Source organism: Pelophylax lessonae, assembly GCF_965119305.1.
Source record: "Pelophylax lessonae genome assembly, chromosome: 1".
NCBI classification, from domain to species: domain Eukaryota; kingdom Metazoa; phylum Chordata; class Amphibia; order Anura; family Ranidae; genus Pelophylax; species Pelophylax lessonae.
This window is the reverse complement of record NC_138768.1, coordinates 782251892-782267177: the sequence shown is the minus strand read 5'-3', so window position 1 is coordinate 782267177 and position 15286 is coordinate 782251892. Positions and strand designations below refer to the sequence as shown.

Here is a 15286-nt window from a genome sequence, read left to right as displayed (position 1 = left end):
TGATATCAAGTCAAATTCAGATATTTACACTTTAAATAACAATATTTGTAATTTTTTTTTAATGTATGCATAACAGCATGAAATGGATGTATTTTTTTAACCAGACACTAATTTCCTGAAACATCTCCATGTTTGGCAAAATAAATGACTATCTGCCCCGGATAAGTTTTTTAAAATCCATTCTGGACTGCTCCAAAAAAAAAAAAAGCAGCTAGGACTTTGACTGTTTTATGAAAACATTGTGGGGGAGTAGAGGACCTAAACTCAAAGCGTTACTAAACCCACGACAGTAAAATCAATCTGTATATGCAGTAAAGCTGCAGTAATGCTTATTAAACTGTGGAACCTAAGGGGTTAATCCTCTGCATTGTGTAAAAAGGCTGTTTGATCCTGTCTTCTCTGATTCCACTGTCCCCAATCCATCTCCTGATAAGACAGAGCCTTTAGAATCACTCTCTACATGCTCAGTTTGGTGTGTATTGCTAAAGAGTTTTTTTTTTTTTTTTTTAGGAGGGTGCATGTGATCAGCACAGGCCAATAAGCACTGTTTGGACAGAGGGTCAGGGGTCCTGCAACCTCATAGGACAGTCAGAGTAGAATGAAAACTCTTCCTGCAAGCTTTAAGCAGACACTGACAGAAGTCACAAGACTGCTATATACTGCTGATAAGAAAAGCAGTTTATATTTACTAAAATAATTGCATTTTCATGGTCTGTGTACTGTGGGAGACCAGATATACTGAATGCAGGGTCCTGGGTTTAGTAACACTTTCATTTTTCATTTTAAGTCTGCTTTAAGACCAGTCAGTAAGGTCAGTAAACCACTAAAATCCCATCTTCTCAGACTGGAACCGTGGCAGGCCTAGATTAAGGCAACAGAAACAAGCTTCTATAAGAAAAGTACTACCTTCATTGCAGGTTCATCTGCTGTATCTCAAAATTGGGTAGGGAAACACCTGATGCATACATTTAGAAATTATAAAAGATTATCTCGGTTGGAGTTCCCAATCCTTACACAAAGCAGTAAAATCAACTGCCCCTCCCCCCCACAACTGTACTTTGTGGTTTGTACTTTGGTAATCTTACCAGCAGGTGTTTAATAATTTGATCTTTATCAGCCAGTTTATCCTGCAAGCTGTTTATAAGCTGCAGTTCTTCCATCCGATGCTGCTTCTTTGCCTTATCTTCCATCTCCTTCAGCCTGTGTACATAAAAGGAGAAAACAGTTTGAAGTCTGACTAAAGAATCCCATAGATCAGCTACAGATATGTCTTTATCTTGCAGCAATCCAGAAATCTCAAATGCACAAACCTGATGCCTAAAAATAAATTATTTCCATTCCTTTTTTATTTAAAAATTAGGATTCTAATTCTACCTTCAAAAGTTAACCCAAAATGTATCTGTAAACAGTGCACAACTGTCAGCATCTTTGAAAAAAAAAAAAAAAAAGAACGGCTATAACACATTATTCCAATCGTGGGTGCTACCATATTTTTCATTTATTTGTACAGTCAGGTCCATAAATATTGGGACATCAACACAATTCTAATCTTTTTGGCTCTATACACCACCACATTGGGTTTGAAATGAAACAAACAAGATGTGCTTTAACTTCAGACTTTAACCGGTTGCCGACCGCCGCACGACTATATACTGCGGCGGTCAGCCCCGGCCAGGCAGAGTGACGTATCGGTACGTCACTCGCCTGTCACTGACTTGCGAGCCTATCGCGGGCGGGCGCGCGCCCGCCGAGGCGCGCGCCCGCCGCGGCTCGTTCACAGGCAAGTCAGTGCGTGTGACCGGCGGACTCGATGTCCGCCGGCCACACTACGATCGCTCCTGTGAAGGGAGAAAGACAGAGCAGCTTGTGTAAACAAGCTGCCTGTCAGTTCTCCCTGTGTAAAAGTGAAGATCTGACCGTTCTACTATGTAGAACGGTTGATCTTTGCTTTTACACCAATAGCCATGTCCCTACACAGTAGAAAGCACGCCCCTAGGACACACTTAACCCCTCCCTGTCCAATAAAGTTAACCCCTTCCCTGCCAGTGTCATTTTTGCAGTAACAGTGCATATGTATAGCACTGATTACTGCAGTAATGTCACTGGTAACCCCAAAAGTGTCAAAAATGTCAGTCAAGGGTCCGATCTGTCCGCCGCAATGTCGCAGTACCGAAAAAAAAATCGCAGATCGCGCGCAATTATGCGTTAAAAAAAAAAACACCAAAAATGACAAAAATCTTTCTCTTTGTTAGTAAACGCGATAACTTTTGCGCAAACCAATCAAAATACGCTTTTTGCGATTTTTTTTACCAAACATAGGTAGCATAAAACAAATTGGCCGAAAAATGTTAAAAAATTTTGATTTTTACTTTTTTTTTGGGGAATTTCATATAAAAAAATGTGAAAAATATTGTTATTTTTGCAAAATTTACGCTCTTTTTTTGTTTATAGCGCGTGATCAAAAAATCGCACAGGTGATCAAATACCACCAAAAGAAAGCTCTGTTTGTGGGAAAAAAAGGACGTCAAATTCGTTTAGGTACAGCGTCGCACGACCGCGCAATTGTCCGTTAAAGTCACGCAGTAAAAAATCGCAAAAAAACCCCTGGTCCTTTAGCAGCCAAATCCTCCGGGGCTTAAGTGGTTAAGCTTTACTTTGAGGGTATTTACATCCAAATCAGGGGAACGGTGTAGGAATTACAACAGTTTGTATATGTGCCTCACACTTTTTAAGGGACCAAAAGTAATGGGACAATTGGTTGCTCAGCTGTTCCATGGCCAGGTGTGTGTTATTCCCTCATTATCCCATTTATAGGAGCAGATAAAAGGTCCAGAGTTAATTTCAAGTGTGCCATTTGCATTTGGAATCTGTTGCTGTCAGCTCTCAATATGAGATCCAAAGAGCTGTCACTATCAGTGAAGCAAGCCATCATTAGGCTGAAAAAACAAAACAACCCCATCAGAGAGATAGCAAAAACATTGTGTGGCCAAATCAACTATTTGGAACATCCTTAAAATGAAATAACGCACCGGTGAGCTCAGCAACACCAAAAGACCCAGAAGACCACGGAAAACAACTGTGGTGGATGACCGAAGTATTCTTTCCCTGGCGAAGAAAACACCCTTCACAACAGTTGGCCAGATCAAGAACACTGTCCAGGCGGTAGGTGTATGTGTGTCAAAGTAAACAATCAAGAGAAGACTTCACCAGAGTGAATACAGAGGGTTCACCACAAGATGTAAACCATCATAAACAGGAAGGCCAGATTAGAGTTTGCCAAACAACATCTAAAAAAGCCTTCACAATTCCGGAACAACATCCTATGGACAGATCAAGAGACCAAGATCAGCTTGTACCAGAGTGATGGGAAGAGAAGAGTATGGAGAAGGAAAGGAACTGCTCATGATCCAAAGCATACCACCTCATCAGTGAAGCATGGTGGTGATAGTGTCATGGCGTGGGCATGGAACTGGTTCTCTTGTATTTATTGATGATATGACTGCTGGCAAAAGCAGCAGGATGTATTCAGAAGTGTTTCAGAAGTGTTTTGGGCAATATTATCTGCTCATATTCAGCCACATGCTTCAGAACTCATTGGACGGCGCTTCACAGTGCAGGTGGACAATGACCCGAAGCATACTGCGAAAGCAACCAAATAATGTTTTTAAGGATAAACTTAACACAAACAAATCACCAGGCCCAGATGGCGTACATCCGAGAGTACTCAGGGAACTCAGTAAGGTTATATCTAGACCTTTGTTCCTGACCTTTCCTGACAGTATTAGGACAGGAGTTGTACCAGGTGATTGGAGGAAAGCAAACGTGATTCCGATATTCAAAAAGGGTCAGAGGCATATCCCGGGAAATTATAGGCCTGTCAGTTTGACATCAATAATATGTAAACTTTTGGAGGGGATGATAAGAGACTATATCGTAGAGTTTGCTAAAGACAACAACATCATCAGCAGTAACCAGCACGGGTTTACAAATGGGCGTTCTTGTCAAACCAATCTCCTAACATTCTACGAGGAGGTGAGCTGTGAGCTAGATAGGGGCAGACCAGTGGATGTGGTGTACCCTTGGGGGTATCAAAAATGGAGAAAGATCTGGGAGTCTTGGTTGATGATAGACTAGGCAATAGCATGCAATGTCAAGCGGCAGCTGCCAAAGTCGGCAGAATATTAGCATGCATAAAGAAAGGTATGTTTTCCAGAGATAAGTCTATAATCCTTCCACTTTATAAAACTCTGGTCCGACCGCATCTGGAGTATTCTGTCCAGTTCTGGTCGCCGGTCCTCAGGAGGGATGTGTTGGAGCTGGAGAGAGTCCAGAGAAGGGCAACTAAACTAATTAGGGGATTGGAGGACCTTAATTATGAAGAGTGTCTGCAATCGCTTGATTTATTCTCCCTGGAGAAGAGACGCCTGAGGGGGGACATGATAGCAATTTTTAAATATCTCAATGGGGATCTCAGCTTAGAAAATAAGCTGTTCAGTCGAAGGGATTGCATGAGGACTCGAGGGCATACAATGCGATTAGAGGAGAAGCGTTTTAACCTCAGGCAACATGGCGGGTTCTTTACTGTTAGGGCTACAAGATTGTGGAATTCTCTACCACAAGAGGTGGTTTCTGCGGGAAGTATGGTGGCTCTCAAAAGACTCTTAGACGTACATCTCAAGGATCAGAACATTCAGGGCTATGTGAGATGATTACAGCCACACACACCTACACAGTTTGAACTGGATGGACTATTGTCTTTATTCAACCTCACCTACTATGCAACTATGTAACTATGTAAGGGAAAGAAGTGGTATGTTAAGCAATGGCCAAGTCAATCTCCTGACCTGAATCCGATTGAGCATGCATTTCACTTGCTGAAGACAAAACTGAAGGGAAAATGCCCCAAGAACAAGCAGGAACTGAAGGCAGTTGCAGTAGAGGCCAGGCAGAGCATCACCAGGGATGAAACCCAGCGTCTGGTGATGTCTGTGCGTTCCAGACTTCAGGCTGTAATTGACTGCAAAGGATTTGCAACCAAGTATTAAAAAGTGAAAGTTTGATTTATGATTGTCCCATTACTTTTGGTCCCTTAAAAAGTGGGAGGCACATCTTGTTTGTTTCATTTCAAATCCATTGTGATGGTGTATAGAGCCAAAAAGATTAGAATTGTGTTGATGTCCCAATATTTATGGACCTGACTGTATGCTCACTATTATATTGACAGATAAACCACATTTAAATACGTCTTAGGAAATAAATGCTCACAATACAGTAAACCTATTGACTTAAACATTGCTAATCAACTGCAAAACATATTAAAAAAACATTAAAAATATCCGTATTTATGTTTGCATAACTGGCAGAGCAACCCAGGATCCATGAAGATTAGGGAGCACTATCATAAAAAATTGGGATTTTATGAACTAAAATCCCCCCTACTCTTTTACCTACCTGAGGCCTCATTTGATCCAGCAATGTGCATGTCTGCAGCTCTTCTCTCCCCTCACTTCCAGGTTTCACTGATTTTGCTGAGGCTCCCGCTGCTATAAACAGGGCCAGAGCAAGCATAAGGCGGCTTAGGCAGCTGCCTTAGGGCGCCAGAATAGTGGGCTGGGAAAATTAAAATAACCGTCTTCCGTCCCCTAGGTAAGTGGCGCCCCTGAAGAGCCCAAGCCTCAGCAGCAATCAGTTCTCGTCACAGGAGGGGACAGATCACCATAAAGAAGGTAGATGTGACATGAAACTAGTAGCCATTGTTTGCTAGGACCACCGGCTTCCTGGCAACTGATGACGCGCTTTGCAGCTGCACACAGCAGGAGGAAACCTCATCTGTGCCCAGCTCCTCCATCCGCTCTGCCTCCCAGCTCCACCCACTGACTCTAGCTCCAACTTCATGCACTTAGACTGCTCCTGCTGGGTAAGGTAAGAGTCCCTTCCTGCCCCAAGGCCGCTTCCACCCAGTAGCCTACAAATATCTCTGCCACAGCAGATTCCTGGCTCTGGAGGAATACACAGTGCAAACCGCCTAAGCAATGTTAGTGTGTGACCAGGTGGCTGTTACACTGCCCCACCTGTCACGCTGCTCACTCCTGTCACAGTGCCCCTGACCTGTCACGCTGCTCACTTCTGTCACAGTGCGCCCGTAGCAAAATGCAGCTTCGCCTGTGTAGATGAAAACCCTTGCACCGGCCCTGGCTATCAATCAAAGCCAGTGACGACATGGCAGAGGCAGGACAAGTTCTGTGCTCTGTCCCTTTACAGACAAAAAGTGGGGCTTGAGAGTGAGCCTGCATGAGTGCCCCCCTAGAAAGCGGATTTCTATGAGAGCACTGTCCGAAGGGAGGAGCCAGAAGCACCGGCGGGGGTCCCGAGAGGAGGAGGTTCAGGTCCGCCCACGGAGGAAATACTTTAACCATAGATGTTCACTAAATAATTGATTATTAGTTTTGGATAGGCTTTATTGATGTACGAGCTAGGGGCAGAACACTTCTCTGAAATGGCCTAAGGAATATGTAATTTCTTTTCAGCTATTTTCCAGTCACAGTGAAATTTAAAATGTATTTTACAAAAACTACTACTACAACTCTAAAAACACCTTAATAAAAATGATATACTGTATATATCGCACACTTCTAAATTCCCACCTGCTATGTTTCAGGAAATACATCCTACATCATGCTCTAAAGTGGGCATTACACTTATGGATTTCCTCCTGGGCTAAAGAAGACAGAATTAATCCAATCTACCTTCCATACTGTCCAATGCAGATATAGGTATCTCTATGGCCGGCTATTGTATTTAGACATTCACAGCATCTGGATGAATTGGGTGAAATTCAAGCCATGTATCGCTAGCTTTAATTTTTGGAGTATTGTAGTATTCATGCAATGAGAATGATGATCCTAATATTATATGTCTAATAAAAGTTGTACATGGTAAAAAGGAATTTCCACTGCTTGCTTGTAGTTCAGGATCCCTCTTCTCACACGGCTTGTCAATCAATGCAGTAAACCAGCAGTGTATCTGACTCCCTTAGGGAAGCAATTATCTGTCTACAAAGGACAAGGGTAGGAGATGTCTCCAGGACATTCTGCTGCTTTTCAGTTTAGTGATACTAGTAAGCCAAATGTCACATATACATTTTATTCTATTTTTTAACAAACAGATCTGGTAGAATAAAAAATCATCACATCTCCAGTCTTAGTATGTCATACTGTAGGTTTGCATGAACTTACTCAGCTTCTAAGGTAACAATCTTTGCCTGAAGGAAAGTCTGAGCGCTGCTAAATTTGGACACTATGGACTGGATCTCCTGCTGGTGACTTTGTCTTAATGATTCCAGTTCAATTCTTTGTTTCATTTTAAGTTCTTCTTGATTTCTTTCCATGAAATGAAAAATTGTTAAAAAAACATTTTGAGGCACATTTAGCTGATACAATTCTGTGAAAAAAATAGAACAGTTCTGCAGCAGGTAACACATACATTATCACTTGGAATATTTTTGCAGTGTTAAATCACGTGATGTCCACAAGAGGGCAGAATCTAAAGTCCTGTAGAAAGATACTTATATTACCAAAAGTATTGCCTTTACACGCACATAAACTATAATGGCATCCCAGTCTTAGTACGTAGGGTTCAATATTGAGTTGGCCCACTCTTTGCAGCTATAACCGCTTCAACTCTTCTGGGAAGGCTGTCCACAAGGTTTAGGAGTGTTTATATGGGAATGTTTGACCATTCTTCCAGAAGTGCAACTGTGAGGTCAGGCACTGATGTGGATGTGAAGGCCTGGCTCACAGTCTCTGCTTTAATTCATCCCAAAGGTGTTCTATCGGGTCGAGGTCAGGCCTCTCTAGGCCAGTCAAGTTCCTTCACCCCAAACTCACTCATCCATGTCTTTATGGACTTTGCTTTGTGCACTGGTCTAAATCATTTGGTGGAGGGGGATTATGGTGTGGGGTTGTTTTTCAGGAGTTGGGGTTGGCCCCTTAGTTCCAGTGAAGGAAACTCTTAAAGCGTCAGCATACCAAGACATTTTGGACAATTTAATGCTCCCAACTGTGTGGGAACAGTTTGTTCCAACATGACTACGCACCAGTGCACAAAGCATGTACTGCATACTTGTGTGTGCAATGCTATCTTAATCTCTTTGTTCATTGATAGGTGGTATTTGCCTGGCCGTGTCTCTCCAGCTTATTATGGGACAGGGGACACCTTCATTGGTTCGCTCTGGGGTAGTTTTTGCTTCTTCCGCATCCCATAACTCGAACGTCCCGGATTCTGGAACGCACACGCTGTAACCGGAAGTGACACAGCTTTTTTTTTGCATTGCTTCCGTGATGTGCTACTGTGAAGCACACAGTATCCATGACGATGATGCAGCCCAGGGACAGCAATTTTTCCAAAGGCCGCACGACAATCCCACCCTCTACCACTGGCTGGATCCTCTCCTTGGAGAGGTCCACACAACACTCAGCCGTGGCGTCCTTTGGCTTGATGGATTATCTGGAGGTGGAATGCACTAGCGGTGAGCACTTTAATGCCCACTCTCTGGTATCTGTCACCTGTACTCTTCCTCTCACCCCATTTTTCTCTTTTCCCCTCTCTCCTCCTCCTTTTTTCTTTTCCTCTTACCCCAGTTTCCTCTTTCTTTCTCTCTCTTTCTTCCTCTCCCCCCCCTCCCTTCTCTCTCCCTCCCTCACCCCTTTCCCTCATTCCCTCTCCCCCTTGTTTCCCTCCTTGTTTTCTTTTTCTCTATCCCTTCCTTCCCCACACTCCATTCCCACTTCTTTATTTTCTTTGTTACTCTCTATTTTTATTTATTTATCTATATATATATATATTTTTTTTCTCTCTATGCCCCTTGCGGTGCACTGTAACACTAAAGTATATATTTCCAACATCCAGATATATGGTATCATCCTTGCTGCTATGTGCGTGTTTCTTTTTGGGGTTTTGGGGACATTCCCCACAGGCTCCCCAGGCTACTTGCCACCCCTCTCTGATGTATTACTATACAGGTAATGTTACGATATTTACCTTGTGACAGCTCGAGACTCTGTCACGGTGAAAGTGGTAATTTAAAGGACACAGAGTGTGCACATTGGCTCCATGCAGGACTACAGAGCATAGCTGTGCAGTGGAGAAAACTGCTTTTGCAGCTTTCTCCAGGTGTTGGTATACCTGGATGGGGCTCTGTAGTTTGAAGATTTCATAGTGACTTGGGTGGAATGGAATCCCCAACTCTGTGTCCATGTTTGGTGAATGACCAGCAGGGTGTGTGTTCAGGTGCACACAGCCCTTATAATGGAGGTGAAGGAATACCTCAGGGCTCCCAGTTGGAGATGGCTCCACCAAAGAAAGACAGGAGGTCTCTAGGAGTCAGAGGCTGCAGGTGGCAGCCAGAGCATGTGTGTGTCTGCAAGAGACAGGTGACAGCTTGAGGACTCAGGCCAGAGTGAAGCTGTCAGCTTCTGAGAATGTATGGTCTGGGGACCAGCATAAAGAGCAGAGGTACTGCAACTGAAAAACTGAGTGAGAGCTTAAGAGCAAGGTGGGTTAGCAAGGTGGGTTAGCATTTTCTGTTCATCCTATATTAACTGGAGAAGAACCCCTGTGTGGAAAACCCTATATATTATGGACTTTCCTTATGACTTTTAATTAAAATGGGCTGCCATGCCCTAAAACCAAAGTGCTCACTGATGTGAATGCCTTGAAAAACGCATCTACCACTAGAGCTAACTGTCCCCATCTTACAACCTTTTTAAATATAATGATTTATACCATGAATTATCATTCGCTTCGCTATGTGGAATGTCACAATAAATGTAGAATATATACTGTATGTATATTTTTTTCCGATAAAACATGATGCTGTGTGTAGTGAAATTAATTTGTGATTTTGCTTCATGAAACATTGATTATCATATCTTGTACAGGCTGTTACAGTATTTGACAGGATCCGAGGCCCTGACGAAGCAGGTCAGCCTGCAAAATGCGTTGGCTAAAAGATACACAAATCCAGATCTTAAATCTAGGATTACATCACCCTGTTTATTTTTTTGGAACAAACCCCTTTATTTTAAAAATTGCATAATGTTCTAAATAAAGTTATGTACAAATAATTTTATATAACGTGTTGGCTCAATGGTTATTAAGAGGGCAGGAAAGAGACACAAATCACCGCTCAAAGGCTGTCAGCTGAACAAAGGATCCAGGGTAGGCTGTAGTAATCCTAAATTACTTGGTGCTCGCCGAAGGTCCGCAACCTTGAAATTCCATGTGTAGAAAGAAAAATGACACTTCCAGTAGTATGAAAATGGTTTATTGCAAAATCAAAGGTCCAACATCAAAGCATACAGGACAAACTGGATCAGCAGCCGCGTTTCACACCATGTGCTTAATCATTGCAATGATTAAGCACATGGGGTGAAACGCGCCTGCTGATCCAGTTTGTCCTGTATGCTTTGATGTTGGACCTTTGCTTTTCTTTCTATCAATGGTTATTAACCCAAAGAAAGTACATTAAAAGTCCCAAACCTTACTTCGATTTCTACAATTGTCTCTCAAGGGATCGTACTTCCCATGGGTGCGTATTGAGTCACACTTTACCTCTTTAGCCTTCCCAGAAGAGTTGAAGCTGTTAAAGGGTGGGCCAACTCAATATTGAACCCTACAGACTAAAGGGCCATACACACTATAAGATTTTCTGAAGACTTTTTCCTTCAGATTTACCTTTTCTATGTAGTGCAAGGGCCTGTCAGATTGCATACAAATTGAAAGTGTTTAGGTTTGACCTCATATTATATGGTTTTGGTAAATCTAAAGGAAAAAGTCTTCAGAAAATCTTATAGTGTGTATGGCCCATAAGGCTGTGATGTCATTAAAGTTCATGTGTGTGTAAAGGCAGACATCCCAATACTTTTGGTAATATAGTGTAAGTGTGCATGTGTGTATGCGTGCGTTTCACGTAGGTAAACATGATACCTTTTTAGGATTAGGAGATAGAAGGTTACAGTACATCCACAATCCAAAATACCTTCTAATACAGTATTTAACTTCAGCATATAGAGGAAAATACCAGGTGTCTCATTTTGGATATCCTTAACCACTTGCCGACCGCCAGCAGTACATATACTGCGGCAGGTCAGCTCTGTTGCACAAAAGGACGTACCTGAACCATCATTTTGTGCAATAGCCAGTGGGGGAGCGCGTGCTGATTGGCCAGAGGCGGAGCAAATCATCAGTCCGGTGGGCATGATGTCCACCGGGCACCCGCGATCGCTCCCCATAGGGATAGAACGTCAGTAAACAAGGCAGACCGCCGTTCTGTCACAGATGAACACAGGGATCCTGTATTTCTGCTATTTAGGAACACAGATCTCTATATTCATCTAGTGAGTCCATCTCCCACACAGTTAGAAAGCATCTCCTAGGGACACATTTAACCCTTTGATCGCCCCTGGTGTTCGCCCCTTCCCTGCCAGTGTCATTAGTAAAGTAACAGTGCATATTTTTAGCACTGATTACTGTAGTATTGTCACTGGTTCCTTCAAAAGTGTCAAAAGTGTTGGGTAGGTGTACGATTTGTCCATCGCATAGTCCTGCTAAAAATAGCAGATCGCCGCCATTACTAGTAAAAAAAAAGTAAGATGCAATAACTTTTGCACAAACCAATCAATATACAATTATTGGGACCTTGCTTTGTGCACTGGTCTAAATCATTTGGTGGAGGGAGGATTATGGTGTGGGGTTGTTTTTCAGGGGTTGGGCTTGGCCCCTTAGTTCCACTGAAGGGAACTCTTAAGGCGTCAGCATACCAAGACATTTTGGACAATTTCATGCTCCCAACTTTGTGGGGACAGTTTGGGGATGGTAAAATAAATAAATATATACTGTGTATTTGGGTAGATTCAAATGGAACCGATTAAATCTCCTAATATGTGGTAGGTTCAACCAAAAAGTGCTGAAGTGCAATAAATAAAATTAATGACATAGTCAAGTGAATTTACAGTGGGTACGGAAAGTATTCAGACCCCCTTAAATTTTTCACTCTTTGTTATATTGCAGCCATTTGCTAAAATCATTTAGGTTCATTCTTCTTCCTCATGAATGTACACATAGCACCCCATACTGACAGAAAAACACAGAATTGTTGACATTGTTGCAGATTTATTAAAAAAGAAAAACTGAAATATCACATGGTCCTAAGTATTCAGACCCTTTGCTGTGACACTCATATATTTAACTCAGGTGCTTTCCATTTCTTCTGATCATCCTTGAGATGGTTCTACACCTTCATTTGAGTCCAGCTGTGTTTGATTATACTGATTGGACTTGATTAGGAAAGCCACACACCTGTCTATATAAGACCTTCCAGATCACAATGCATGTCAGAGCAAATGAGAATCATGAGGTCAAAGGAACTGCCTGAAGAGCTCAGAGACAGAATTGTGGCAAGGCACAGATCTGGCCAAGGTTACAAAAAGATTTCTGCTGCACTTAAGGTTCCTAAGAGCACAGTGGCCTCCATAATCCTCAAATGGAAGACGTTTGGGACGATCAGAATCCTTCCTAGAGCTGGCCGTCCGGGCAAACTGAGCTATCGGGGGAGAAGAGCCTTGGTGAGAGAGGTAAAGAAGAACCCAAAGATCACTGTGGCTGAGCTCCAGAGATGCAGTCAGGAGATGGGAGAAAGTTGTAGAAGTCAACCATCACTGCAGCCCTCCACCAGTCGGGGCTTTATGGCAGAGTGGCCTGACGGAAGCCTCTCCTCAGTGTAAGACACATGAAAGCCCGCATGGAGTTTGCTAAAAAACACCTGAAGGACTCCAAGATGGTGAGAAATAAGATTCTCTGGTCTGATGAGACCAAAATAGAACTTTTTGGCCTTATTCTAAGCGGTATGTGTGGAGAAAACCAGGCACTGCTCATCACCTGTCCAATACAGTCCCAACAGTGAAGCATGGTGGTGGCAGCATCATGCTGTGGGGGTGTTTTTCAGCTGCAGGGACAGGACGACTGGTTGCAATCGAGGGAAAGATGAATGCGGCCAAGTACAGGGATATCCTGGACAAAAACCTTCTCCAGAGTGCTCTGGACCTCAGACTGGGCCGAAGGTTTACCTTCCAACAAGACGATGACCCTAAGCACACAGCTAAAATAACGAAGGAGTGGCTTCACAACAACTCCGTGACTGTTCTTGAATGGCCCAGCCAGAGCCCTGACTTAAACCCAATTGAGCATCTCTGGAGAGACCTAAAAATGGCTGTCCACCAACGTTTACCATCCAACCTGACAGAACTGGAGAGGATCTGCAAGGAGGAATGGCAGAGGATCCCCAAATCCAGGTGTGAAAGACTTGTTGCATCTTTCCCAAAAAGACTCCTGGCTGTATTAGATCAAAAGGGGGCTTCTACTAAATACTGAGCAAAGGGTCTGAATACTTAAGACCATGTGATATTTCAGTTTTTCTTTTTTAATAAATCTGCAACAATGTCAACAATTCTGTGTTTTTCTGTCAGTATGGGGTGCTATGTGTACATTCATGAGGAAGAAGAATGAACCTAAATGATTTTAGCAAATGGCTGCAATATAACAAAGAGTGAAAAATTTAAGGGGGTCTGAATACTTTCCGTACCCACTGTATTTTAGTGATAAATAAATAAATACAGTGCAGAAGTAGAATAAATCGTGTGTTAGATAATAATCCTGGCTCTGTTACTTGTGTGAGTATAACATGCCAATAAAGAACATTTAGTGATAAAAGTGGTGAAAAAAACCAGGGGAAAAAAATCCCTTAAGGTAAGATGGCAGCTGCAGTCACCTGTGTGACCACTAGGTGTCGCGCTGTATATACAACCTGCAGCATATAGAAGTCAGGCCAATGTGTGTGTCGCGGGGTCCCCCTCCACGGTCAACAAGGCACCAGTTGGCGTGTTTCCATATGGAAAAAGAAAGAGGGGAGCCCCATGAAGTATTGGATCAACAATAGCTAGAAAATACGTAGCATCCACTCACTGTGAGAGCTGCCTCGGATCAGTAGCGAACGCCAGGAAGCTTCTGCGTTCCACGGCGGTGGAGTCCTGAAACCGGAAGTGACGCTATGACGCAATGGACCCGCCCTACGCATTTCGTCAGAGGACGTCTGCTGGAGCGGCCTCTCCAGCAGACGTCCTCTGACGAAACGCGTAGGGCGGGTCCATTGCGTCATAGCGTCACTTCCGGTTTCAGGACTCCACCGCCGTGGAACGCAGAAGCTTCCCGGCGTTCGCTACTGATCCGAGGCAGCTCTCACAGTGAGTGGATGCTACGTATTTTCTAGCTATTGTTGATCCAATACTTCATGGGGCTCCCCTCTTTCTTTTTCCATATGGAAACACGCCAACTGGTGCCTTGTTGACCGTGGAGGGGGACCCTCGGAGACACACATTGGCCTGACTTCTATATGCTGCAGGTTGTATATACAGCGCGGCACCTAGTGGTCACACAGGTGACTGCAGCTGCCATCTTACCTTAAGGGATTTTTTTCCCCTGGTTTTTTTCACCACTTTTATCACTAAATGTTCTTTATTGGCATGTTATACTCACACAAGTAACAGAGCCAGAATTATTATCGAACACACAATTTATTCTACTTCTGCACTGTATTTATTTATTTATCACTAAAATAAATTCACTTGTCTATGTCATTCATTTTATTTATTGCACTTCAGCACTTTTTGGTTGAACCTACCACATATTAGGAGATTTAATCGGTTCCATTTGAATCTACCCAAATACACAGTATATATTTATTTATTTTACCTCCTTTATGGTTTTATGGGTTACACCCCTTTATTTATGAGTTGATTGCATTTGATTGCACCTTAATATTTATTGCACTAAGGTAGCGCCGTTTTCAACCCTTTCTTGCACTTTACCTATATCTTGACCCCTTGGGGTTTGGTTGTTGGCCGCTTACACCTGATAGCCATTCACGCTTCACCGCACACTCCATAGCGCTGGTCACTTTTTGCTTTTATCAGTTTGGGGATGGCCCCTTCCTGTTCCAACATGACTGCACACCAGTGCACAAAGCAAAGGTCCATAAAGACATAAATGAGCGAGTTTGGGGTGGAGGAACTTGACTGGCCTACAAAGGGTGGGCCAACTCAATATTGAAACCTACGGACTAAGACTGGGATGCCATTAAAGTTCATGTGCATGTAAAGGCAGGCGTTCCAATACTTTTGATAATATATTGTATATTTGCAAATTAATGTACATTTAAGAAACATAACATGTA

At 43.0% G+C, this 15286-nt stretch overlaps 1 protein-coding gene across 1 annotated transcript in view; it reads right to left on the bottom strand.

Moving 5' to 3' along the window:
* Positions 1 to 15286, bottom strand: part of FAM184B (family with sequence similarity 184 member B) — a 180170-nt gene that overhangs the window by 18622 nt on the left and 146262 nt on the right. Inside the window, exons 10-11 of the mRNA XM_082273160.1 lie at positions 7236 to 7379; positions 1086 to 1200 (exon numbers count right to left, since the gene is read on the bottom strand). Of these exons, the coding sequence (XP_082129286.1) occupies positions 1086 to 1200; positions 7236 to 7379 (259 nt within the window). The remainder of the gene's footprint in view (positions 1 to 1085; positions 1201 to 7235; positions 7380 to 15286) is intronic.